The following is a 26854-nucleotide window of genomic DNA, read 5'->3' as shown; positions in this document are numbered from 1 at the left end:
GGGACTGTCCTCTCACCATTCCTTTTCACTCTGTAGACCTCAGACTTCCAGTACAAGACAGACTCCTGTCATCTGCAGAAATACTCGGATGATTCTGCAGTTGTGGGGTGGATCAGAGATGGACAAGAAGCTGAGTACAGGAAGGTGGTGGACCACTTTGTGGCATGGTGTGGAAACAATCATCTCATTTTGAACGTGACTAAAACAAAGGAGATGATTGTAGATTTTAAGAGAAACAGGAATAAGTCAAAAACTATTTCTATCACGGGAGAAGAGGTGGACGTGGTGGAGGAGTATAAATACCTCGGTGTTCACCTGGACAACAGACTAGAGTGGAGATGCAACTGTGAAGCCATCTACAAGAAGTGACAGAGCAGACTGTACTTCTTGAGGAAGCTTAGGTCCTTTGGTGTTTGCAGAAAGATGCTGCATATCTTCTATAAGTCTGTTGTGGAAAGTGTGATCTCTTCTGCCATCATCTGCTGGGGAAGCAGCATCAGAACCAGGGACTTAAAAAAGCTCAACAAGTTGATAAAGAAGGCTGGCTCTGTTCTGGGGACTCCTCTGGAACCTCTGGAGATCATTGTGGAAAGAAGGATTCTTCATAAAATGAAGAACATTATGGAGAACCCTGAGCATCCTCTTCATGAGACTGTCCTACAACAACAGAGTGTCTTCAGTCAGAGGCTTCTTCAGATCTGCTGTAAGACGGAGCGCTACAGGAGATCCTTCCTGCCCACAACCATCAGCATCTACAACTGATGGTTGTGGGCATAACAATATTATGAAGGTTTGAGGAAACCTTCATAATATGAGCTGCAACAACGTTTAATTTCCCTTTGGGATTAATAAAGTATTTTTGAATTGAATTGAATTGAAATGTCCCTGACTTGTCTGTTGCGCTCCTTGTTCTTCATGACGCTCTGTACTAATATTCTCTAACAAACCTCTGAGGCCTTCACAGAACGGCGGGATTTATACTGAGATTAAATTACACACCGGTGGACAAATATTCCACATTGGTGTTGGTCACATAAATTCTTAATAAAATACTTTGAGGCTTGTGGTTGTCCTTTTTTTTTAATTGATAGTATCTGATGTTCTCCTTTGTGTGTATAAAAGTGTCATTGTTCTTTGTGAATAACCTGTGCTAGAAGTTGTTGCCCATGGAAGATGCTGGCCTCAACAAAGACCGTCAACTCTGGAACTTTGGGGAGCGCCGGGATGTCAATTCCAAGCACTTTCACTCTGAATTTCCTGTTACAGTCCCACATGGAGATGGTGAACACCCGCTCATGGTCTTTCTCATCAATGGTCAACTGTTCGTGGGTACCTAGGAAAAACATTTGGACATTAATTTAGGTCTGTGACTGATCATATATGAGTACAAATAAACAGCACTGTTTTAAATGGTAACCTGTAACTCCTGTGCAATCATCCACTTGGGCCCAGTCCTCCCTCTGGACCAGATCCAGCTCAGGATTGGGCGGAGTCTCCAGCACCAGGTGGATCTCCTCTCCGTTCTTAAGGGACTGGCGGATCCAGTTAAAGCTTTCCAGAGCTTTCTCTCCATACAAATACTCCTCTCTATAAAAAAGAAAAACTGTAACTCCAACCTGATCACACAGACCCCCATGTGGGATTTCCCAGGGAGTTTCCACTTCATGTGTACCTGCCACACACACGCAGAACAAAGTCCTCCTCGCTCATGTTTTCAGGGATTCCCAACAAAACCCTTTTATTGGCTGTTTTTGCAAAGAAGCTCGCCAGTACCTAAACAAGAGGCAAAAACATGAACAGACACTACAGAAAATGGTATGTTAATCACACAGGAAGTGGTGCACAGTTCATGTACTATATTTGTCTACCTGTGAAGGCGTATCCTCAATGGAGACTTTGATGGTTTGGCTGGAAGTGCTGACATGGATCACGACCAGGATGTAACCATTATTATCCTGAAAGAATCAATGAGGAAGCACAAAAAAGAAAGGGATTAATCATTAAAATTAGACAGATTTAAATTTTAATTACTAAGAATAGTAATTGTTATCATGAATAAATTCAATTTCCTAATTTAAGTCACTGAATGTAAAAGGAATATATGTTCTAATTGCCTAAAAAGCACTTATTGAGTGTATAGAGAATGAGTGATGCACAATACAAACTATTTCAGAACAACACCACTCAGAGCTGGAGCCTGCCCACATAACAGGAAAATTAGATTTAGTCGTGCTGCTGCAACATTTTAAAGGTGTCACCACTATTTACAGGCCTCTGCAGGTCATGAGTGAGCATTCCTCCTTCATATGCACTGGTAAGTGGGCACTTCTTAGCTGATGGAGGTGGTTGGTTGAAAAATATCATCAGTGTGCATTTCAGAATGCTGGAAGAAGTAAAGATTTATGGTCGACAAGTCCTAAACAATTACCTTTCTTACTCTTTTCCAGTGATAATTGGGGACAATTAGGTGAAGAAGAAATTCCAATTGAACATGGGAAGTTAAGAGAAAATGATCAAGATGCAACAGGTAGTCCATAATTTGGTGATGTGAACAAACCTTGGAGAGAAGGTGCTCAGGCAGTGGCTTCCTGGTGACCCAGGGGTCCATGGAGTAAAGTTTTGGGTCTCGGTCTGATAACTCGATGCGTCGCGGAGTCAGCAGCTTTCTGCGAGTAAATTCCAGCTCGTCGTCATGGACGTTACTGACATCAGTCACATCGTAGCCAATCAGGTAGTTCAGGTAACGCTGGTACTGCTGGGAATCATCTGAGGGTTGCGGACGGGGCACTAGCTGGATTCGACCCACATCTTTCTTTAGAGCTATTGAAATGCAAAAAAAACAAGACACATGAAGTACCTACAGGGACAGTTTAGTTTTCATACAGTGGGGTTGTGTGGAGTATTTAAAAGAAGCTATGTATGCTAAGACTAGCAAAGTCCTAATCAGATCCCAAGTATTGACCGAGGCCTTTTTTAGTGATCAGTGCCAGAGCCCCTGACTAAATCTAATCCCAATACCTCCTATTAATGTATTAATGTACTATGATTCTATGTCAGCTGCACCTCAACAAAGCTATTTGCTCTGTCAATTAAAACAAAATCATGGCCTACATCATGTGCATTTCCTGCAAAACTGTGCAATAGACCCAGTATGGGAAGAAACTTGTGCCATCAGAAACTGAATTTGAATTGCTCCGACTGAATTTGTATTTCTGTAATTTGAAATTAAATGCATCGGTTTGAAAATGAATTTAACTAAACTGAAACTTAATATAATGGTTTGAAACTGAATTAAATTGCGTTTAAAATGAATTTCGATGTATTGAGTTTGACTGCTTTCACTTTCAGGTCTGTAATTCAATTTCAGTTCCAAAAATTCAGTATTTTGTGTCACACATCCGGGTCCTTGAGGATAGCCACAGGTTAATCAAACACAGATTCATCGATTTACGTTTTAACATCAGTTTAAACTTCCTTGTTGAGCTGCAGCAGTGCAGCTACATCAGCTTGGTGGATGTCCATCACCAAGTCAAATGAGCTTCTATAAGAAGCGTCATGGAAACAAATGATGGAGACACTTATGCTACATGTAGCTATTAGCTAAACATGCCAGATTAGCATAGCATGCCGCCGGTGTTACGTCGGTCTGCGTTTCTCTTGCCCTTACGTCAGCGTAATTTATGTTGCCTAGCAACCGTGTTAGCGTGAAGCGCAGAGCTGTGAAAACGAAAAGGAGCCAGAAGGTTAATAATCTCTACTGTAAATAACTACACGGTTTTTATTTACCCTTTTACATAATGCATCTGATGGATTATAATGCTGTTTTGTTTTAAAATGTTATTGTTTTATGATCTTGTTCATTATTCAGCCATTTAAAATGTTGAAAATATTTTTTGTGTTCATAGATATAAAAATTTAACACTAGATAAAATACATTGATGACACATACTATTTGTTTAATTTATTTGTAAAGCTTTCAATAATTTAAACACTAACATATTAACTTTAGGAGTCAGTTTATTTGCAGAGCATAATAATAATAATTATCATTATTATTATTATAAATAAATCAAACATTAATATTAGATTTCATCTGACTGTTTAACTTCCACCCATTGGTGAAACCCAGCGGGATTTTAAAAACAATGAGCCGGGAGTCAGCTGTTCTCTCGGGGTTCATCGCACCTCAACCTCCCGGTCAGCTGACAGCTAGCAAGGCGAGCGGCTGCTGGGGCAGCGGACGAACACATCGACGCACTTGTGCAAATAAGCGATATCTTGATAAACTGATCAGATATTTTAGGTTTACACAACTACATTCTTGTCTAAAAACATTGTAAAAGTTCAGTTGTTTCACAGAATATATATCCAATATATCCCATTTTATTCACAACTTTTCTCTCTCCTCTGGCCTTTGCTACTTCCGTTTGAACAATCTATTTCGACCCGCAATGAATCATGGGATAGGCTGGGCCACGGAGGATACACTGGACCCATCCTTCAAATCTGGGGATAAGAAGGACACATTTGTTGGAACCTTGGAGATTGGACAGCATTCGTCGCCTCATCCAAGACGTTATCGGCCTACAAATGCGTCCTTTAAAGAATGCAGTCCTGAATTTGGACACAGCAATAGTGAATGACATCCGTGAATCAGTAAATCTGTGTTTGATTAATCTGTGGCTTCAAGAACCCGGATGTGTGACACAACTGAAATTGAATTTCAGACCTGAAAGTGAAAGTAATCAAACTGAATTTTCAATACAAAGCAAAGCAATTTTCAAAGCAAACTAATTCCGTTTTAAACCATTATATTCAGTTTCAGTTAAGTGATATTCATTTTCAAACAATGCATTTATTTTCAAATTACACAAATACAGATTCAGTCTGAGCAATTCAAATTCAGTTTCTGGTGACACAAGTTTCTTCCCATAACCCTGGATGTTTTGTGTTGATCGACTGCATCTGGGTTTTACTTTAAAATCTAAGCATTTTTTTACCCTTTACACTAATGTTCAAAGATGGACTGTGTTGGATTTTGCAGCTTTCTGTCTGTTGGTGTCAGGTAACCTGCTCTGCCCCTAAATTTTACAACATGCAAAGCAACACGCTAAGTTTATAAAGCATAACACATCAATAATAAAGCAACTTTTGCTGGTTTTGTTTGTCTGCACGTGATTTTTATATATATATTTTTTTTTTTGGTATTGTACTGTCATATCTACAGGCCAAATTATAAATGAGTGAGAAATAGCAAACATGCTAGCAATAGCCTAGCCCTACTGCTAATGGCTTTGACTAAAAATATTATTAGGAGGAGCAAAAACATGCCTTTATTGAAGACTGTAGCTGTATGTGTCAAGTCAGGTATACGTTTAGAAACATTTCTGTGGAAGCTCCTGTTGGGACAAAATATCTACTGCAAAAAATGATGTATGATTGTAGTATCATTCTTTGGACAGTCAGTTAATACTGATTAAATATAGTGTTTATTTACTATTCTTTAAACTGCTATTTTTCCAACTATATTAATGATTAATGACTTGAGTGCTGTAAAGGACTAAGACCAGGTTTAGGCAAATGCCTAATCTTAGCTGGGTGGGATCAGTCACAGACCTTCCTAGCTAACACTGATTTACCTCAGGGCTGTGTCCTCGGTCCTCTTGTGTTCTAATCATACACACATCACTGCTCAACTTTACTTAACATCCAGGTTGCCATATTGTGAACTTTGCCCTCTGCATTCCCCTGTTCACAGGACAGCCGTGGAAAAGGTTGACAGCTTGAAGTACCATGGAGTCCACATTTTTCAAAGGTTTAATATAAAAACAATTCTCCATATTTTTGTACTCTAACAATTTTCAAACTTAGTAATTAGCAATTATGCAGAATGATGGTGCAGAACAATATCACTACAACTAGTGGATCAGCCTCTATATGGAGGTTAAAAAGGCATAACTAAGAGCATTTATCACCTCTTAAATCTCTCTGAAATGTAAGATAGCCAAAAATCTGGTAAACTTGACGAGATTAGCGACAGGATACATGAAACAGCATAGATGCTGTTTGGCTGACAAAATATAAAGATAAAATAAACAACAGTTTGGAGTAAAATATCTAATACAACAATTAGCTCTTCTTTTGTTCCTGTTTCAATTAGTAGTTGGTTTGTTTTTCCCTTGAGAATTCATCCATGTTTCTCCAACATAGCTGCTGATACTACAGGTAAGATACTGACTACTAATAAGTATTCCAAACAATCAAAATGTATATAAGAAAATCCTACTATCTCCCATAATGAGTTTTGATAGAAATAGTTTCTAACTCCAAGAGACCAGTACCTCTCCAGTAGCGAATGCAGTCCAGTGTTTGGAAGACCTGGTGCTTGTCATAGATCTCACAAACAGTGCCTTTCTTCTGATAGAGCAGGATGCAGTGGTCAGGAGAGAAGCGCTGATAGAAGTCAGGACAGAAATTTAAAGACACTGCCTTCATCCAAACTTGGGCTTTCACCTGGAAAACAAGAACCAGGTGAGAAATCCTTCATGCATTTGCTGTAGTTCAAGTGAAAATACACACTGAGAATCGCATTTCAATTTAAGACAAGGAAATCACAGAGCATCCCAACCTGTTCCACAGTCCAGTTTCCAGCCACTTCCAGCTGCAGAGAGTCGGGGCTGCTCCCACCCCGCGCCACGGTGGGCAGCACAAACTCAACGTTGATCTGATCCATGGAGGTGGAGCAGCAAGAGGTGATAGCTTTCTTTCTCCTCCTCCTGCGGCTATCTTCTCGTGCCACTTCACGCTCTTCGTCGCTCACCTGGATCTGCTGCCTGTCCATTGCCTAGCTTGGACACAACACGCAGTTAATTATTGCCTGTAATCATGCATACATCTTGTTGTCATGGAAAGCAGAGATCTGATCTGTCTTTAGCCACATTCTGGATTGCAGTTGTAGATCAGGTCATATCATTGATTGAACTATCTGTATATTTCTGAGACAAATTGGTTCTATGGACCATTGCTGGTCCTGCAGTCATCCCCTCTGTACTGATGATCACTGTGATCGTCATCTCAGGTTATCGAATTATCTCCATGTTCTCCTGGGAATTCTTGCTGCAGAGCTCTGATTGTACAGAAAGCCTTCATCATCTCGAGTGTGCAAAAACAAACACTCAAAATAATATTCAAGATTCTCATTGTTATTTCAACAAAACACAAAAGGTGTGATCTATATGACACAAATTTCATCTGGTAGTCATTACAGATAATAAAGACATTACCCACTAACAAAAAATGTATTCTGCTTTCAAATGTAACATTTGTTGTCAGTGTTTTTTGAATAATTCCCCACAAGTCTCTCATATCTGTTATTTGAAACTGTTGACTCGCTCTCTATGCACATTATTTGAGATTCCCTTCTGAGCAACTCTCAAACATGACAAGCATGATCTTTATGGACTCATTAACATCGCACAGAATTTGTTTTTGAATCACGAAGGCAGGAAATCGACCGATAACCATAATATTTTCACCACCATGCTTCACTATTGTTGTGAGTTAAACATGTGTACTGGTAATGTGGTTTGAATGTTCTACTGTGCCTTCAAACTCTTTGAATGCGTTCATAATTTGTCACATTATCAAAGAGGTTAACGGCACAGGGGCAAGAATCTGTCGAGAGGACAGTTGCAGAAATCTGGCCTTTTTGGAACATGGGCAAGAAGAAAACCATTGCTGAAAGAATACCATAGGAAGTCTCATCTGCAGTTTACCATAAGCCACTTTTCTTCAGTAGAGACATGGAAGGTGGGAAGAGGAATGGAGGACCATCCTGGAAGAGAGCTTGTTGGAGGCTGCAAAAGACCTGCTTATGTGGGGGTTCACTCTGCAGCAGAACAATGACCCTAAACATTCAGCCAGAGAGAGATGGTTCAGGTCAAACCTTATCCATGTGTTAGAATGGCCAAGTCAAAGTCCGGACCTAACTCTGAATCTGAGGCACTTTAAAAGTTGCTCTTCACAGATGCTCTCCATCCAACTCAACACCAAGTCTCTGTATGTTTAAGTAGTTTGTTCTCAGCAGAGGCGTTTTCTTCAGCTCAGCATCCCGTTCAGGCTGCAGTGTAGATGCAGTTTATCTCTTTTTATGGCTGCAACATTCACTCATAGCTTTTATGAAAATGTTTTGTGGATTAAGGGGATTTATTTTGTCTTGAATATTTTGTTCTATGAGAGGGACTGATGCCTATAAATGATGCAGTGATGAATGCATGCATTTTTTAGAACATTTGGTTTCAGAGGTCAGAGATTTCAAATGAAGAAAAATGACCCATCTTATGAAGGTTTCACAGGTACAATCAGAAACTTTACTGGAATTTTATAGTTTTCAAGGCATGATTAGAGATATTTTGTAATGTTACTTCATTATAAAGATCAATTGCAGATATTTGACATGTTTTATCATCTTAAAGTGAGGACACAGCTTCAGAGAGTGTTTAGAGAACACCATCTTTCAGTTTAAATGATGCTTTGGTCCTTAGTGGATCATAAAAAAAATATCTTAACTGCACCAGATCTGTTTCTTAAGCAATTCTTGTAGCTGTTTAAACATACAAAACAACTGACAGGTCAACTTTTAATGAATATACTTGCTTTCCCACATGAATACAAAAATACCCTTTTCAAGGAAAGAACTGAGTGTATAACTTCCAGTTTATTATGCATTTGCTCTTATCCACAACACTGGGCCACAATTATACATACAATCTCAAATATATGTAGCCATCAAAAATGTACTATTACAATTCCTGACAAGATGTTTGACCCTATGTTGTGGCAGAATTGATGGTTCGTTTAAAAGTATTTCATTTCTATTGGGGTGGAGTTCAAAATCTGTCTTAGGGATCGTTGTCCTGGTGGAACAACCAGTTGTATCCACATTTCAACCATCTAGCTGTAGGTTTAAGGGGCTGTTTAAGAATTCTGGAGGTAGCCCTGGGTCTTTATTATTCTATCAAATTTGAGCACCACAGAAAACAGTCCCACAGCATGATGCTGCCACCACTGTGCCAAAAAGCTCTTCTCCACAAGGCAGTTGGCTTGTCCATGTGGGCTACTGAGAGTTGAATGGCGTTTGTTTTAGCAAAGAGGATTCTTTCCTGGCCGGTATGTAAAACTTGGTTTACTATGGCAAAGTGATGACACGACCCAAATGACTGCTTGAACTGATGATCTTGTAATGTGCAAATGTGTAGAAATGACTCCAAATTATTTTCCCAACTTGTGTAAATCTACAATTCCTCTTTTTAGATCTTCAATGAGCTCCTCAGACTTTCCCTCTGATCTGAACAGAAATCAGTCCATTCAAATCATGTGTATGCAGCAGCCAATCATGATCACCAACTATAATATTAAAGACACCCTTGCATGTGTTATGATCCTGTTATTGAGAACATTAAAAGCTAATTCTAAATTCTGCCCAAATCTGTTTTAAAAATAAGTAGAATCCTAACCTTAATATGACTCAGAAAATCTATAAAGTTTAAATATCCATCTAGGGTAAAGCTGAATACTTGAGTGGATGGGGGAATTTGTTGGCCCTGCAGCACTCATTCCAAAACTGCTCAAACTACAATAAATGTTAATACGTCGGCGGAGTTTCCCTTCTGCTTCTTTCTACACCATCAGAGGAAGCAAAATCAAACAGCATGGATGGTCTAGAATGGCTCTCGGTCAGCTGTTTTGGGTCAGACGGACTTTTTAAGTCCAGATGACGAACAGTAACAGCGCATAGAAGAGAGTAAAGGATATAAAAAACGCAGCCACCATAGAAGGAAGTTCCAGCAGCAGGTCGTGGTGTAACGGTACAGGAAGCAGAGACACAAGGCGAGAAATCCACAAACATAAAGCCTTTTAATAAGAACTCACCAAGGAACACAGAAGGCAGCGAACCCCGGAGCTGTCGACGAAGAACTCGGCATTTATGCTAAATAACGAGACCCGGAAACCTTCAATAAAAAAGCTTTTCTGAAGAGCGACTTCAGAAACTGCTACGAGGAAACGCTGCTGCGCTTCCACCAACCAGTCCGCAAACTTGTCAAACTCACCGGCAAACTTTTCTCTAAACAGAACAGCAGCCCGCAACTTCCTTTTTTCGCCTTCAAACTAAATCATCGTCGTAACCGTAAAGGAAGTGAATCAGCCTACACATGTATTGTTCAGTAGCTGGGCTCGTAGTTTACTGGTTCAGAGAAACAAATAAATACATATGTAGAGAAATAAATAAATGTGTTGATATTACATTTATTTTTTTTAACTTTTTAAAACAATGTAAAAAATGGTAAATAAATGAAATCCTCCATAATTATCTACATGTGTCAAGGATTAGCAGCAGGGCCTAAGGGGCTTCTAACTTGTCTTGAGTTCTTATTGATGCTGCATGCTAGTAAACATGGCTTTACTGCCCTCTTGTGGCAGTAAAGTGTACCTGAAACATAAATATTAAAAACTCAAACAGGAAAAAGATCTAAAGACTTTTTTCCTGCCTTACAGCATTCTACTATACCATATCTGTTTTGGTTTTGCTTGTTTGATAAATGCTTATTTTCTGTGTATCACCTACACGGTTTTGGGAATAAATAAACAGCATGGTTTAAATAATGCACTCCGTAAATTAACTTGCCATTTAATAGTACCGCACTGTGACCACTAGAGTGCAGCAAAACCTCACGTTTCTTCAGGACAGCACTATATTTTAATATGAACATTATTGTTTCTGCGGTTCAGTCAAGTATTAGCTGATGTGTAATACCCAAAAGTATCTCATACACAAAACAAAACGAAACTGTTCGGCACTTCTGACTTAAACCAGCTTTCTTCAAACAAACAAACCCTCCCAGTGTTTTATAGTGATAAAAAAAACTAAAGAAGACAAGCTTACACTTAGCTGACCAATGAGAAACAGCACCGCCTGTGATTGACACCACATCTGAGCAATAGGATAACTAGAACATTATGTTTACAACAACCCCCTTTTTCCCTACAAGGCGACTGTTTTGGTAAGTTGAGAAAAGTTCATTGAAGTCATTGTTGGCTTTTAAAACCTTGAATTTGAGAAGAATTAACAGAGTTGAACATATTTATCTCTGAGCTCAGTGCAGCAGTAGAAACACGAAGCTGTCAGCGCTCGTTTTTTGCTGTAAATGCAGTTTCGCAGCTCGCTGCCGTGCTTCATTGTTGACGTTGGTTGTTTTCTTGTTGTGTATTTTACGCAATAGGACGTCTCATCCGTTTAACTCGAGCTAATCATTGTTCCACCTTCCGAAACTTATTCTCGAACTGAGTTAGTCTGTCACAGTTCAGAATGTAACGCGTTTAACGCCATTTTAGTCGACGTGATGTTTCACTGTACTTAGTTTCCTTTGAATGTGTACTAAGCGTAAAGACTTCGACATTTGTGACGTTTCTAACAGCGGGCAATCTCCCACCATCGTCCGAGTTTTGAAAATTGTTTTCCACTGATTATTTCAACTATAATCGCTGTCCTTCTCTGTATTGAATGAATGGACTTTAAAGGCGCATGCGTGCTGGACCTAAACGTTTATAAACAAGGCATCGTCACAGGACAAGATAGTGATGTAATAGGTCAAAGTGAAACAAGTAAGTTCTTTCTGAAAGTAATCAGTGCATAATTACGTGATTAAGGTATATATACTTTTGAGTCCAGGGAAAAATTGGACTTTACGGCAACTATTTATGACTCTAATTTAATGTGGCTCTTTAAAACGTGAAAATGTTCAACTTGTTTTCAACGCCACAAACATCCGCTCTGTGTTTCAGTTACATCATGGTTTGGGAGGTGAAAAATCCACCTCTGCCATCAAGCAACTTCAAAAATGGCAACATGCAGCAGGCCGACCCTGAGCCTGAGTACACAGGTAACTAACTATATAGCAGTTTATTGTATTCCTGAACACAGGAAGTTCATTTCATGTCCAAATAGGCTTATTTGTGAGCTGTATAGTACATTGTTTTGGAATTAAAAGAATAGTTTATTAAAACAATAAGAAATATCCTTGCCAATCAATCAATTATTGTTTGAAGAGCCCTTTTCATACAACAACACTTTGTGTTGTTTTTTTTTTTACAAAAGTAAAAAAAAAAGATTCATTAGGAAAAACACAAAAATTAAGAAGAATTAATAAGGAAATATGGAAAAAATAGAGCTGAGGATACACAATGGGAAATGAGGAACCACCCAAGATGGATTTAAATTCTAGAGCTAGAATTAGGAAAATGTTACACTATAAAGTAAAGAAATAAAGAATAAACACAAAGTTGCATTTCATTTTTGATGAAATCTAAAGTAATGCTAGAAATTAGATAATGAAATTTTAAGAAACATTAAGATATGCAACAGAACAACACAAAGATCCATTTACTTAAAAAAAGGTGAAATAAAACACAATGTGGATCAAACTACTGAATATTAAGTAAAAGCCAGGCTAGAAAGACACTCCCAGTTTCTTCAGTAAGGCTTTTCCATCATAAATTAATAACACTTCACCCTAAGAGTTAGTTTTAACTTTAGGTGCCAACAAATAACACATTTTTTTCTCAGAAGACCTGAGGCAACTGGGTGAGCTTGTAAAGTTAAAGGAAACCAGATAAAAAAAATCAGCCTAAACCATGAATACATCTGTAAGGAGTCTCTGCTTTAAACTCAGAGTGAAACCATTGAACTATGGGAATGTAATTCAGGTGATGAAACACATTCTTTGTAAAAAAAAAAACATTTTAATTGATGTAAAAGAAAACTACACTATTATTAAATATAAAACCTACATTTTGAACGTGATCTGTAGAAAGTCATTCCCACAGCATGATGCTGCCACCACCACCTTTTGGATTCTGGGTTGATTAGAGCTCTATGAGCAGCTTGGGATTTAACCCTGCTTTAAACTTCCTGCTGTCGGCTGTGTTCCTTGGTCATCATGATGCTATTTGTTCACAGATGTTCTCTAACAAACTTCTGAGGCTTTCATAGAACAGCTGGATTTATACTGAGATGAAATTATACATAAGTGGACTCTTTTTACTTATATGGCGACTCGTGAAGGTAAATGGTTGCCCTGGATTTGGTTTAGGAGTATCAGACTAAACGGGGCTAAATACAAATGCATGCCACACTTTCTAAATCCTTCCAAAGTCCTGTGTCTTTTTCTTTTCACTTCAGAAGATACCCTACTTTGTGTTGATCTATCATATAAAATCCCAATAGAATACATTGAGGTTTGTGGATGTAATGTGACAAAAAGGTCCAGGGGTAGGAATACTTTTAAGACCCTGTAAATCTGAGCTGTTATAATCCTCAGCTTGCTTTTTATTGTTTCCTTCAGGAAGAATAAGCTCTGATGAAGACCAGGCTCATGATCCACTACGCTGTGACGAACACTTCCCCTCCTCCCTTGGCCTGCCCTCCAGCGACAGTTTCATGGAATATGGTATCCTATCTGAGCAACAACAGACCTGCTTTTTCTTGAGTTATTCAAATCTCTGAACCAATGTTCTAAGCCGTCGTTTGATTTCCTCTCCCAGACGATCTGCCAGATCTACAGGAGGTTCAGGAGGAACTAACGACAGCGCACGTTTACCAGGTGAATCGTGGTGTCTTGCACCAGGAGTGGCTTGCCGAGCCACAGCCTCCTGAGACGCTCTGGCTCACACAGCTGGCACACATCGCCACTGGACCTCAGAGCCCACTTCTACAGGATCTTCCTCACAGCAGGTCGGGGTACATCTCCAGACCAGAAAAAACAACTTAGATGGTCTTTGCATGATCTTGTCAGAAGTTAGCTGGGTCATTTAGAACATTAGATTGTGAGAGGTATCGACCATGCTTAGAAGTTCTGTAGCTAGCCTGTGGTGGGTTGTTTCTGTCTGGTTGCAGGCTGAAACAAGGGCCAGCGGTAGCATCACACCTGCACCACAATGGGAGCACTCATAGTGAGTTAGTATCGCTAACTCATCAGGCATTCCACCACTCCCAACATGTATCCCAAATGTCAGCACTGTCCAATCTATATGGTAAAGAAATAATGTGAAAGCAGGTGCCACAACAACCTGGCATAGTGTATGGTGGTCTGGCAAACGGTTTTACTGATTTTAACAGTGTACTGACAGAACCTGCTATTGTTATATAATGTCTTTACCAATCAGGTAGGGACAGTGCTGATGTTTGACACTGATCTCTTACCTTAACTACAAATAAATAACGGTTCACACTGATCCATATTTCAGTCGCCTTTTGGCAGGAAGATTAAAATTCAGTGGATGATGACAAGGTCATGGAGATGTCCTTTTGAGTGTGGTTAGGGGGCAGTTAAGTGAGAAGGTGGTGCAGCTGTAAAGATTAATAGGAGAAGCTTATCTATTTATTTTTTAGAAACAAGTAGTCAGTCATTTTTAATTTCAACTAACTCTTTGGAACCATTTAGGATACCCTACGCTAAACTTAACATCATGGTACCATTCCACATGCACTCTGGAAAAAAACCCTGGAGTACACGGTCAATAGTTAACTGTTTGCAAGGTTAATCTATCAAAAATAGTAACACCTGCTGGCCAGATCATGGGTACCACATTTAAATGAAATATTAGATTTGAGGCGACAATAGAACTTTTATTCCTTTAATTATTGTCATTGTTTGAAGGATGTGTGTGTGTGTGTGTGTGTCAGATTTAATAGAACATTTGGAGAAAATCTTCAAAAACAGAATCATTGCATCTTGTTTTGGTTTAACATGTGAATCAGAACGCCTTTGTTTTTAGACCGCGTGGTTGTGCTTTTTTAGCTCCTCTGCAGTCTGCATCCCGAGCACCAGCAGTGATCTACACACCTACGCCCGTCCTCCCCCTACTCTCACGAGAAGCAAGTCGCCATCTGGAGTTCATGGCAGGAAGCGACATCGCAGCAGGGTAAAGTTTCACTTGGTTTTTATATTAACCATGTTTTTTCTTTAGTTGGGATTTGTGTTAGCTGATGGCGTTCTTGTACTTGCAGACGAGCAGTGAGTGTGGCTCTGCAGTATCAACCAGGTCCTCTCTGTCTGATGATGAAGACATGGGCTGGAGTTTCTCCTGCCCACCTACAGCCTGGCACTGCTTTCTAAAAGGTAGGGTGGTGCACAAACATGGCGTCCTTCCTTCCTGTGTTTGTGTTAATGAGTGTGATGTTATTGTGTGTGCATGATTTTGGTAAAAGGAGAGTGCACACAAGCACAATCGCATGCTCATAAACACAGTTCCCCTGAACTAAAGCGCTACAGACTGAGATATCTTGCTCCTCTCCATTGGCAGGAACTCGCCTGCGTTTTCACAGCGGCTCATGTGTGGGGTGGCAGGATGTTGAGGACTTGGGGTCCGGTAAAGAAGACTGTGCCGACCAGGACCGGTCAAGCTTTCTGAAGGTATAGCATCCTAGAGCTACATGACTGCCGAGCTGCAATGCCCCACACCTCCCTGAGCTTTTGTTCACTTCATTGAGAATATCTGTGGGTTTTCTGCTAGTAGATGGAATCAGATGCAGAGAGAACTCCAGACAGTTAGAAGTCAGCCAAAATGGCTATAACCCTGAACAATCTTGTCTACAGAGTTATGGCTCTGAGGGTCTGCAGCTGGTCGAGCATGGAGAGACTGTGTCCTCTGGTCAGGCCGTCTTGCAGCTAACCTTTGACCCCGGGGTATTCGGACATACGCCGATCACAGCACAGTGCCAACTGGATCACCCTTTCTACGTCAAAAACAAAGGTAGGAGTATGGCTAACGAACAGTACCAATGCTGTTCAACTCTGACAAAGACTATTACAGCATCATTATTTAAACTCTCTCCCTTCTCCCAGGATGGTCCTCATTTTACCCAAGCTTGACTGTGGTGCATTATGGGATACCATGCTATGAAATGGAAGTAGGCGATTTGTGCCTGCCTCCTGGACACAGAGATGCTAAGCATACGGATGATTCGCTGGTGTTTGACACATTTAAAAGGTAAAGCAGACATCTATGATTTGTTTTATGTTGCAAGACAACTAAACATTTATTACAGTTTAAAGAAAAGATAGTTTCTTGATAAAATTATGTGAGTTCAAAGTATTTTCCCTCTTCTTTTATATCTGCAAATCCCTGTGGGTCAAAGAATTGTTTGAGTTACTAACCCTACATCCCACATCCTTGAGTTGCTTGAACCTCGTAGACAAACATGTGCCTCTATTTGGACTATTTGTAGCTCAGCTTAAAACAGAATCCTCCTTTTTTTTGTTTTTACAAATAGAGAGAAGATTTTTCAAACTGTGTTTCAAAGTATTTAAAACACAATAACATAATCCAGTCCAGGTTTGATTATTAGTCCATATATTTTGGTTTTCATGCTGGTTTTAATCTAAGGCGGTCATAATCACAAAAGAACATTGAAAATCCAACATTTTGTGTTCATAAAAATCTTAAACTGTGTATTGAAATTATTCAGTTCAAGTTTGATCAATGACAGTTGATTAAATGCATTTCAGATTCCTTAAAAACTGTGAAATTACCCTTTAGTTTCCTTCTAATAGAAGGCATTAAAGTGAATGCTAACTTTAGCATCTTTAGCAGCTAACTGGTAGTCAGTCGCAGCAAACCCACAGTGTTTACAACTCATTTGTAAATTTTCTGTTACTTGGTCACAAATTCCTTCTTTCTTCTAGGAACCCAAAAATGTTTTCACACAGACATCTGACAAGTGCAAGAGACTTCTCTGAAGCTGATGGGGGGAAAAAAAGCAGAATTCATTTGTTTGAAAGGGATTATCTATGTGTGGCTCTTTTGCAGTTATGACTTCACTCCTCGGGACTCCTCTGCTGTTTACCTGCTGAGCAGCATGGCAAGACGCAGACATGCCTCACAGTCCAGTGGGGGCGCTGTTTCTCCCGACAGAGACACATTACCAGGTACGTCTAGTGCTTTTAAATTAATCTCACTTATTGTGTGAAGAAAAGGAATTCTGGTTCAGATGCATTTGTAGATTATGCTGAATATTCACATGATTTTTACCACATAATTTACTGTGAATCTGTTTACTGTACGACACGCTCCAGATAGCCACAGTCCGAGCCATTGCCACTCCAGGCAACAAAAACCTTCTAAAGCTAAAGCACAAGGTAGCAGCAGTGCCTCGCCCAACAAATGCAAGCGGCCAATGAACGCCTTCATGCTGTTCGCCAAGAAGTTCAGAGTGGAGTATACTCAGATGTATCCAGGCAAGGATAACAGGTGGGTACGGCCATGTGGCCTTTTATGATCTGCATGTATATACATGTTTTATCATAGTAGCTTACAAAAATGTTTTTTATTTTTATGTGACAGACACAACATGCAGATTCTCAATTGGAGTTTGGTCAGGACTTTGACTAGGCCATCCTAACACATGAAAGTGCTTTGATCAATTAAATAATTAATAAATTATTAATAAAATATTAATAAAGTATTTTTGAATTGAATCAAAACCATTCCATTGTAGCTCTGGATGTATGTTTGGGTTTTCTTTCCCTGCTGTAGAAAAACAGTCCCACAGTATGTTATCACCTTCAGATTTTAACCTCAGCATGATGTTTTCTGGGCTTCACTGGGTTTCATTCAGGGGATTACAAAGGCTGGCTACATTTTTTTAGATCTTTATGTGATAAACCACTGAAACAATCTACCCATTTCTTTTTAATTTTCCATCTATGTACTACTTTGTATTGCTCCTCCTAATAAAATACCACTGTGTGTGGTCACGCGTGTGCGTCTCTGCTACAGAGCAATCAGCGTCCTCCTCGGCGAGCAGTGGAAGAAAATGCAAAGTGAGGAGCGCCGCGTGTTCACCCTGCAGGCCAAAACGCTTGCCGACGAGCAAAAGAGGCTCAACCCTGATTGCTGGAAGCGCAAAAGAACCAACTCTGTAAGGTCACACAGAACGTGGCTCCACCTAATGTCTGGGTGACTGATGTGTTTGATTCACCTCTTGTTTGTCCAGCAGGGCGGCCAAGGAAATCAAAGCTGAACTGACCCAGCATGAAGGAGTGAACACACCTATTTAGAAGTCCAAACAAGAGCCTTGAACTGGGATTGAGTACAACATTCTGTTCAGAGCTTCTGTGCTTATGAGAGTATCACAGATCCCAGAGCAGAACAACAACATGTATTGGGCTCCAGGGAACAAGTTAAACACCTCCTGCAGAGGAGTACGGTGTCTCCCTATCCAGAACCGCACACAGAACCACAGTGCAGATGATCAGGTTTTAACTTCGAGTGGCGTTAATCAATTCACAAAATGTGATCATATAAAAATCGAGAGATATTTTGGTTCTTCCCGGTGTCTATCCTTATGCTTGAACCAGGTGGAGGTTTTGGTGCTGTAAGATTTTAGCCAAAAGCAATATAGCCAATTTCTCTAAATCCATGTCATAACATAAGATATATGCAATTTATTTTCTTGCCTGTATTATTTGTATTTAAACTAAGTGTAATGGCACAGGATTATATATGTATTTAGTGTTAGCTTACATTAACCTTGTTTTAATGCAGCTTTAGTGCATAACCTTCATCTGCTTAACAAATGTACAGCAAGGGCCTGGTAGCTTCCTCCCCTAAATGGAGCATGAATTCATCACCACTTAAAGGGATAGTTTGAGATTTTTGAATCAAGGTTCTGTTGGAGAGTTATAAGCAGTTAATATCTTACCTACAGTAGATAACACTCTTCATTTGGTATAGATCCAGATTAGCATTGGTTGGCTGTTTACACAGAACCTGGCGATAATTCACATGGATAATTGCCGTTCGAAGCTGTGATTTGCTTTTGTTAAAAACCCATTAGATTGAGTCTCATTGGCTATTATTTTATGCACAAATGTCTGGCATTTGTGCATTTTGTATTTTAGATGTGATTTGATTTCATCTCTCTCTGTCCAAAGCCTTATTGTATTTTTGGAATTATGTGATGAAAACAGCAATAAATTTCATCACGGTTGTAGTCATTCTGCTCACTTTTTTTTCACGCCTTCATCTAGCTTTTGTCCAAAAAATAGACAAAAGCTATGAGGAAAATTGTTACAATCTTTTATATCAGGCCTCTGCTCTAACTGGAAACACAGGAAGATTTTTGGTGGCACACCTCCAACCTCTATTTCCTTTGTACTACTGGGTCATTGAGATTGGACTTGTTTTAGGAAGGTAAGAGTACACTTTGTTGATAGGTTTTAACTAAATGAGGATGCCAAGAGATTTATCTACTGCAAGTAAGATATTAACTTGTCAGAACCTTTCAACAGAACCTCGCATCTACAACGCTGAGCTATCTCTCTAAGGTTTTCTGATAAAGGTAACATGTGGAGTTTTTATGTAAATGAGCAACAGTTCTGTTAAAAGTAACTGTGGCCTGACTTTGAGAATACGTTGAGTGCATTTCTCTCCTCATCAAACATCTGCAGAGCCAGATGTTAAAGCCACACTTCAAACATGCCTGTTAGTGCTCCGGTGCAGAAGAACTCTGTAGGGGACCTCCTCTCTGGCTTTTATTTTTGATAGAGGAATAAGCAGGTTGAATTTCCTTAAGGAAGTGCGACCCCAAGTAGATTTGACTTTAGTTTGATGATTCAGGATAACTTATCGTCACAAATTGTGCTGTTGATTTGTGTTCACTGTACCACATATATGCATAGAGCTGCAGCTCAAAGCACATTTATGTAAAATAGAAGGATACAGTGCTTCATTAGGCTTTGTGTCAGGCAGATCTATTTCAGGTGTTTGTAGATGCAATGTTCTATCTTTTTTTTATGTTCCAACCAAAAATCACATTGACACCACCCATTTAAGTCCATCTTCATCCTTTTGGTTCATTCATGTGAGAAATTACATATTTGTATATTTCTAGTCACTGAAAGCCAGGAAATTACAGTGAAATCTTTCTGTTTGAGGCAAAAAAGCAACTATTAAAATTCTATTTAAAGCATTTATTTTACATAAATGTGTTTCTCCAATAAGACTAGAGGCGTATTCCCTCCCCAAAGATCGGGTCTGCTCTTATTTGCAGTAGCTCTGCTTGAATGTGCAAATAAAGATGCACAGAATGAGACCTCTAAATTAATGAATAAACATAAAACCAACCCTCATAATGGTCTAAAATTAGTCCAGTAATTAAAACAGAATATCTTATTTTTATGAGATTTTCTTTAAAAAAAAGTTTTAATGTGTACTGGTTTATACCTTAAAAATCTTCCTCCTGATAACCAGTGCGAATATGAAAGTTAAACACGAGTCATAATACGTGGAAAAGTGCAATGTTCTACCTTCGTATCAGTGTTGTGAAAACAAGACATGAAGCATTGACTTTGTGCTTTATAGAGTTTCTCATCATTTTTACAAAAACATTTTCAAAACATATTGACAGAAAAGCTAGCGTTGTATTAGCATGTTTGCTACTTCATTCTCTTGGCCAGGTGACACACCAATAAGCTCACACATGTAGTACGGGCATATGTATATTGTTGGATTGATATCGATTTATTGTTTAAAACTAAAAATATATTGGTTTTTTTACTCTTTAGGAGAAAGTTTAGACCTTTTTTTTAAGTTGGCTTCTTTCAATAACTTTCAGAACGTATTTTCTTCTTGCCTGCTAAAGCTAACAGCTAATCAGATCAGGCCAACGTCCCAGTGCTTCATCTAGACCATGTTTTAAAAACCTTTAAACTGCCATCCTTATTTGAGCTCGCTAAGTAAATGCTATTTTGTTCATTTTTAAACTACATTACTCTTCAATTAGGTAACTACACTGGCCAAATACACTTAATAGTGATTTTAGGCACATTGGAACAAGTTTTTAACTTTTTAGCTAAGTTTCGTCATAAAAAAAATACTAATATTAAAAACAAATTAGGTTGACTCGTTGGGTTTAAAATGAGCCAAACAAGCTCACTTTTTTTTGTATGTCAGTTTTATTACAACATGACTCAACTTTTTATTGTAGTAGAGATAAAAATGTTAAGTGACATGTTTTATCGTTGGTATCTCTTCCATTTAGCTATTAAGTTGTATTTGGTGGTGTTTGTGTTGTTATATGAGACCTGTTAGCCATCTTTGCAGGGTAGATTTGGTATTAACCTGTGCCTTGGCTGTGGTCCGCCTTCTCCATTTCTCTAGATTACTCCATGCTTTTATTTTGCTCTGTCTTCTCTCCACTTGTTCTGTTTCCTTGTAATTGTCCTTGTTTTTATCACTGTCCATGCACTACCTTCCTCTATTCTGGCTGTCCAGGGTGCCATATTGTCCTTGCTGTGCTCCTCTTCGTCTGATGATGCAGAGAAAAATGCTTGAACTCATCTTTTTGGCTGTTTGTGATTGTTTGCTCTACATCACAGCTAGGTCTGCATTTATGTTGTGAGCAAGAAGTTCCACAAAAGAAATATAAAAGTTAGACGCATCACTTTATAGCTTAAAGAGAAAAATATTTTGTCTTTTAAGTTTTGCCGTTTGACAGAATCCTTTATTATTGTGCTTCCACAGTTAATACTGTTATACACAAAGACACAGTTTAGAGCCACTATAGATTTACCTAAAAATCTCCATCAAAATAATAAAATCTTTTAAAGAATAAGCCTTCAAATGCTCTCTGGCAACATGACTTGATCAGAACTCCTTTAAAGGGTGTATGTAAATCCACTTCTCAAGCAGAGGGTGAAGGCAGTCATCCTCTCACTCGCTGCACAGTAAGTGTTATTCTTAATGCACTATATACACTTTATCATCTCAGACTGCTACAGTGTGTCATGACAAAGAGATTATTCTAGATAACTATATTTTTGTGCTTTGAAATCATCTTTCCCTTCTTGTGTTGAGCTTCTGGATTATTTGATGTTTTGTCCACACTGTGATGTCATGTACAGTTCAGTCAGGGGGACAATGTCATGTAATTCTTCAAAGTAAAAATAAAAGCATGATAAACGTGCCCATGTGGCTGGTTTGTACATTTTTGAGTATGCATACCCCTTAAACTTGTTCATATTTTCATATTACAACCACAAACTGTTGTATTTTAATGGGATTTTATGACAGATCAATATAAGCTCTGTTGAATGGCAGTGATTATAGAACTACAAACCTACCAAGACATGACTGTCCACCTAAAGAATTTCTAGACGACGTGTTTGTTGTTTGGTCAAAGAACCACAGTTTTATTTCCATTTCTACGTTTTAGAATAAACAATGACAAAGATTTACAAAAAGGAGAACTGACTACCGTTTCTTGAATTCCAAGTTAATGAAAAACAGCACATAAAAATTATTTCTTGCACCATTAGTGTCATACTGTCGAAAGTCTATGCAGATGATGCATAAAAAACACATAGCTAGCTTTTTTTTTAAAAGATATTGTTTCAGCACTAGTGGCATTTATTTTTTTTAACAGTAGACAGACAGGAAAGAGGGTTAGAGAGAGGGGGAGACATTTGGCAAATGTCGTCGGGACCAGGACTCGAACCCGGGACGGCTGCTTTGAGGACTGTAGCCTACGTATATGGTCACGCGCTTAACCCCTACACCATCAGCCCAGCTAGCTTTTTTGTTACCTTTTATATTTTAAAAAAAATGTGAAGGGCCAAGAGTACAGGGTGCAGACCTATGGTAACTCTGGGGGAGCCACAGTGATTCACAGCTCAGGTGGGAGAATTTGTTGACAGGCTCATTATAAGACATGGAATCAACAAAAGGTTGCAAGGAGAAAGCCATTGTTAAAAGAAAGGCTTAAAAACCCAGTTGTGGTAGGAAAGTAATACCACTCATCACTCTGACACCATCCCCAGTGCGAAACATAGAGGCAGCACCACGCTTTGTGAATACGTTCTTTAAACCACCCGTGTCCCTCCTAGGGTTGATGCAAATATGCGGTTTGTGGTTGTACCTTGACAAAATGTGTAAAAACAAAAGTTTTGTGTCAATTTAAACAGAGAACATCTAAAAATAAACCAGAGGTCAACATTTTTGAAGCAAATCTTTATTTATCTGGTTTTACATAAACATTTGCCCAGTTTTTAGCTGGCGGTAAAGATAAAGACATAAAGCAGCTACAGTAATCAGAGAGATAAAAACAAACTCCAGAACATTCAATTAAAACAATGGTCATAATCAATATTTTCTAGCTATGTTTATCAAATAGATTCCACAGATATTCTCTTGGAAATGGCTAGAAAAATCAGCTGTATAGTAAAATAGAAAACTATATAAAGCTACAGTATAAACATACAGTAATTTGGCCTTGAAAGGGGTATTTACATGCAGAAAGAGTTTCCTGCTAGTGAAACAGAGCTGTTTTTAAGATCAGTGATCGTGGATGTTGGAGAACGGCAGAGAGGATCACATTCGGACACGTTTACAGAACTACAAAAGTCGTAGAAAGTTTCTGAGGGAACGGCTGGAATTCTTAGGTATTTTTGCTTACATAGAGAAAATATAAAAAATTGGTCTCAGGTTCTTGCTGCTACTTGTGCTGCTTGGATTTCTTTTTAATATTCAGCAGATGAATTCACAGCAGAGTATATCTTTAAAAAATCAAAAAGAGGTTTAAAGTATAATAATGTGATTTCCAAAAGGCACTGGCAAGGAGACAAAGTAAACAAAATCAGCTGTTAAGCAAAAAAAAAAGTTTAGCTGATCTCATATCTGCTGCTTCATAAACAATGCATTTAATCTAATGTTAAACAGCTGTTATTTATGTAACTTATTGGGTCATTCAGCTATTCTGTTCTCATTTGTACTTCATTTCTAAATCGTCGGTCGGTTATCAGAAACCTGAAACTCTTAAAGAGAGAAAACAGATTTGCAATCCTTCATTCTCCAATAAAGATATAAACACCAGGACCTCTAGAATAATATTCTCTGAACTTAAAGTTGAATTATTTGGACACCAGAACCAAGGACATTTTTGTCATTAACCAAATACAACATTCCAGGAAAAGAACCGCACACAAACTCTGTAGCAAGGAGGTGGATGTGTCATGGTTTGGGGAGTTCCCAAGAACCTCTGGTCAGTACTGATTGAGTTCTGCTGTATTTTCCATATTTCTGGGATGAGGAGGAGGGTTGAAGTCAGAAGCATTTTCTTTGAAGGGAAACCTCGTGCAAGAATGTGTTATGGTCCGATGAAACTGAGCTTGAACTTTAGGTCACCATTCCAAATGGTTAGTTTGACACAAAAGCAACACAACAGAAAGAATTTCATATCTACAGTGAAATATGGCGGTGTCATCATCATGCTTCTTCAGACATTTTGTCCAGGAGGGTGAAATCATGAATGGTTCTAAATAGCAGTCTGCTCTGAATTGAATTAACAGCCGTCTGCATCACAAAAACATAGTTTTGAAACAACATAACTAGAGTACTGAAGTTAATCTGACATAGTCTGTGGGTTGATATGAACAAGGAAACAGATGTCCTCACAACTTGAAAGATTTTTCCTGCATGACAGCTAGCCAAGATTTGCTTGACAGGCTTCTGTAAAATAAGACTGAATGCTGGAATTAAACTTCAAGGGTGACTTTAGAGCGAGGGTGTGCCCACTTAAAGGTGGATGTTTTAAGATTATTTCTCATTGTGTCATATTGTACATCATAACAACCAGACATTTAAACAGGGGGCATTGTACACTGGAACATCCACTTTAGATAGAGAACCGTCTCAGAGAGGTAAGGTACTAAAGCTCTTTTTGGTGATCAATCTGTTCCTAAGGTCTTTATCAATCATAATGAATCAGCTGTTTAAAGAAACTATTTTTTTTAGATGTAGTAAATCTGTATGTAGAAAGTTTACAATTGTTGGGTTAACAAGACACCTGCGATCTGCAGTTTTTACTACAGGTCAAAGGTCAGGCCAGACAATTTAGACTTCTCACACCAACTTCAGATCTCATATGTATTTATCTGGACTCCGATTAGTAAAGGTGCACAAGTGTCACTTGAAATGATGCAGCCTCAAGGAACTGTGGGTCCTGAAATAAGTGAGCAAGCACTGAAACGCCTTTGAATTCTTCAAATGTTTGGCAAAAGTCACGGTTTCACTTACATACTTCCATTTCACAACACTCAGTAAAGGCCATAAGTGCTGTGTTTTACAAAAAACATTCTTAAATGAGGAACCAACAACATAATATCACCAAAGAATTACATTTCCTGGTGGGGCTCTTTTTTCTTTAGTTTTGGTTTATACCCAACTCAAATTATTGCATATCTGCTTTTATATCAATGGCGTCTGGAGTAACATGGCCTTGGGTAATCAAAGCTTCAGCAGCCTTTGATCCTGTAACATACATCTTAGATGGCCTTCAATTCTTCATGTTTAAACCAGCGTACGGCAAACATACGCAGCAGCATAAGAAACAGTGTGACAGCAGCTTTAACATTTAGAGAACTCAAACAACATGGCTTCCTCTTCGATACTTTCACTTCTTACTCCAACATACTAAGACCAAAGAAAAATGCTCACGGATTGTTTTTTTGGTTAATCCGGTGAAGAAAATGAAGAGTAGATGCGCTCACACAGCATTTCAATATCACAAGGTCCCTGCAAACTTTTTATATAACATATACATATCTATATATATATACATATATATATATATATATATATATATATATATATATATATATATATAAATATATATATATATATATATGTATATTAGGCTACTATTAATTCTAGTTTGATCACAGTCATTATTAAATTAAACAATACAACTCTGACACCTGCTGTCATAACCTCTGACCTGCATTGTACCATTAAAACATGTAAATGCTATAATCAAAAATATTAAAATACTGCAGGACCTTTAGAGTGTACTTAATCACAGATATCTGCCACATGGGAGTCATTCAGCCATGCCATTTGTTCCGCTGCTTCCAAGACATATACATGACCAAAATTTAAACATTTCAAGTTATCAATTTATTATCTGCAACTATGAGAAGAAACTTCATGGTTAAAATCAACAATAAAATTGTGAGGTCATCACTTCCCATAGGTGCTTGGGGAAAATGTGAGATGCTCATCATATGACGCACTGCTGAGTTGTGTTTTCAGCTTAGGATAAAAAAACAGTCATCGACATGAGAATACCAAAGCTGGCAGATAAGTTTGTTCTTTCTAAGTTTACTGATCTGGTAAAGGATGTCTCCATTATATGAAAAATGAGTATGTTAGATGGCCAATAGTGTTTTAGGTGTTTTCACAATGTGGATCAAGTATTTCGATCTTCCTATGATGAGCATTACTATTTGAGTTTTGTCCTCGAGTTGTTAAAATTGACCAAAATCAATTGGCTAAAGAGCATACTGGAGATTAAAATCCATAATGATGCTCACGTTCCACTGCCATGAACCTCTCACACAGTCCTTCACAAAATGTGAGAGTTTGAGCAGATCTACATGAGCGACTCCAGGCTCTCTGTGATGTTGGACTGTCCCAGTGGTACAGATCCATTCGTCTCTGGACTTTGCAGGACTCTCTGGTCCTCATGGCTGCTCACCAGGCTCAGCATGGCTCGGTACAGATACTGGTACTGCTCCTGTGGAGTGGACAGAGAAGAACCACAGCTGCTTAGAGTCAAAGCAAAACAAAAATTACATTTTTTAGATATAGATTTTTGATATACAAGTACAAATCTCTTGAAAATGTAATATGGAAATGAGCCCATACTAATGTAATAGCTGTCTAGTTTTAGCCAGACTTGGAAGAAGCTCAAATAATTCTCAACGCTTCTCCATAACTGAACACTCTACCGTACGGATAC

At 38.6% G+C, this 26854-nt stretch overlaps 3 protein-coding genes and 1 long non-coding RNA gene across 9 annotated transcripts in view; 2 read left to right on the top strand and 2 right to left on the bottom strand.

Annotated features, from left to right (window-relative positions):
• The window catches only part of pik3cg (phosphatidylinositol-4,5-bisphosphate 3-kinase, catalytic subunit gamma), a 29199-nt gene extending 19055 nt beyond the window's left edge, over window positions 1-10144 (bottom strand). The window contains exons 1-8 of one of the 2 annotated variants that reach the window (XM_047390341.1): window positions 9931-10144; window positions 6629-6848; window positions 6342-6513; window positions 2558-2820; window positions 1869-1955; window positions 1673-1773; window positions 1418-1587; window positions 1146-1333 (exon numbers count right to left, since the gene is read on the bottom strand). In XM_047390341.1, coding sequence (XP_047246297.1) covers window positions 1146-1333; window positions 1418-1587; window positions 1673-1773; window positions 1869-1955; window positions 2558-2820; window positions 6342-6513; window positions 6629-6841 — 1194 coding nt within the window. In that variant the 5' untranslated portion in view covers window positions 6842-6848; window positions 9931-10144. The remainder of the gene's footprint in view (window positions 1-1145; window positions 1334-1417; window positions 1588-1672; window positions 1774-1868; window positions 1956-2557; window positions 2821-6341; window positions 6514-6628; window positions 6849-9930) is intronic. The other variant, XM_047390340.1, reaches the window with a different exon arrangement.
• LOC124883302 lies at window positions 3627-6779 on the top strand. The gene is made up of 3 exons (XR_007042150.1): window positions 3627-3743; window positions 6425-6531; window positions 6640-6779. It is a non-coding gene; the product is annotated as an uncharacterized LOC124883302 (long non-coding RNA).
• Window positions 10145-10972: 828 nt separating the features above from the next.
• Window positions 10973-22024, top strand: LOC124882779 (HMG box-containing protein 1-like). 4 transcript variants are annotated; one of them, XM_047389331.1, is made up of 13 exons: window positions 10973-11060; window positions 11842-11939; window positions 13401-13505; window positions 13600-13789; window positions 14856-14979; window positions 15065-15176; window positions 15361-15470; window positions 15654-15810; window positions 15903-16047; window positions 16867-16985; window positions 17133-17307; window positions 17836-17977; window positions 18056-22024. In XM_047389331.1, the coding sequence occupies exons 1-13, from the start codon at window positions 11017-11019 to the stop codon at window positions 18077-18079; spliced, it is 1545 nt and encodes a 514-aa protein (XP_047245287.1). In that variant the 5' UTR covers window positions 10973-11016; the 3' UTR covers window positions 18080-22024. The 4 variants fall into 4 exon arrangements, with proteins under 4 accessions (XP_047245287.1, XP_047245285.1, XP_047245288.1 ...); XM_047389329.1 differs by having other exon boundaries at window positions 18053-22024; XM_047389332.1 differs by lacking the exon at window positions 10973-11060 and adding an exon at window positions 11152-11661 and having other exon boundaries at window positions 18053-22024.
• A 1028-nt stretch (window positions 22025-23052) lies between these two features.
• The window catches only part of ptprz1b (protein tyrosine phosphatase receptor type Z1b), a 112656-nt gene continuing 108854 nt past the window's right edge, over window positions 23053-26854 (bottom strand). For both annotated transcript variants that reach the window (XM_047389327.1, XM_047389328.1), the window contains one exon: window positions 23053-26629. In XM_047389327.1, coding sequence (XP_047245283.1) covers window positions 26486-26629 — 144 coding nt within the window. In that variant the 3' untranslated portion in view covers window positions 23053-26485. The remainder of the gene's footprint in view (window positions 26630-26854) is intronic.

The sequence above is a fragment of the Girardinichthys multiradiatus genome, chromosome 17 (genome assembly GCF_021462225.1).
Source record: "Girardinichthys multiradiatus isolate DD_20200921_A chromosome 17, DD_fGirMul_XY1, whole genome shotgun sequence".
NCBI lineage: Eukaryota > Metazoa > Chordata > Actinopteri > Cyprinodontiformes > Goodeidae > Girardinichthys > Girardinichthys multiradiatus.
Note: the sequence above shows the minus strand (reverse complement) of the source record. Positions and strands in the feature narration are given on the sequence as shown.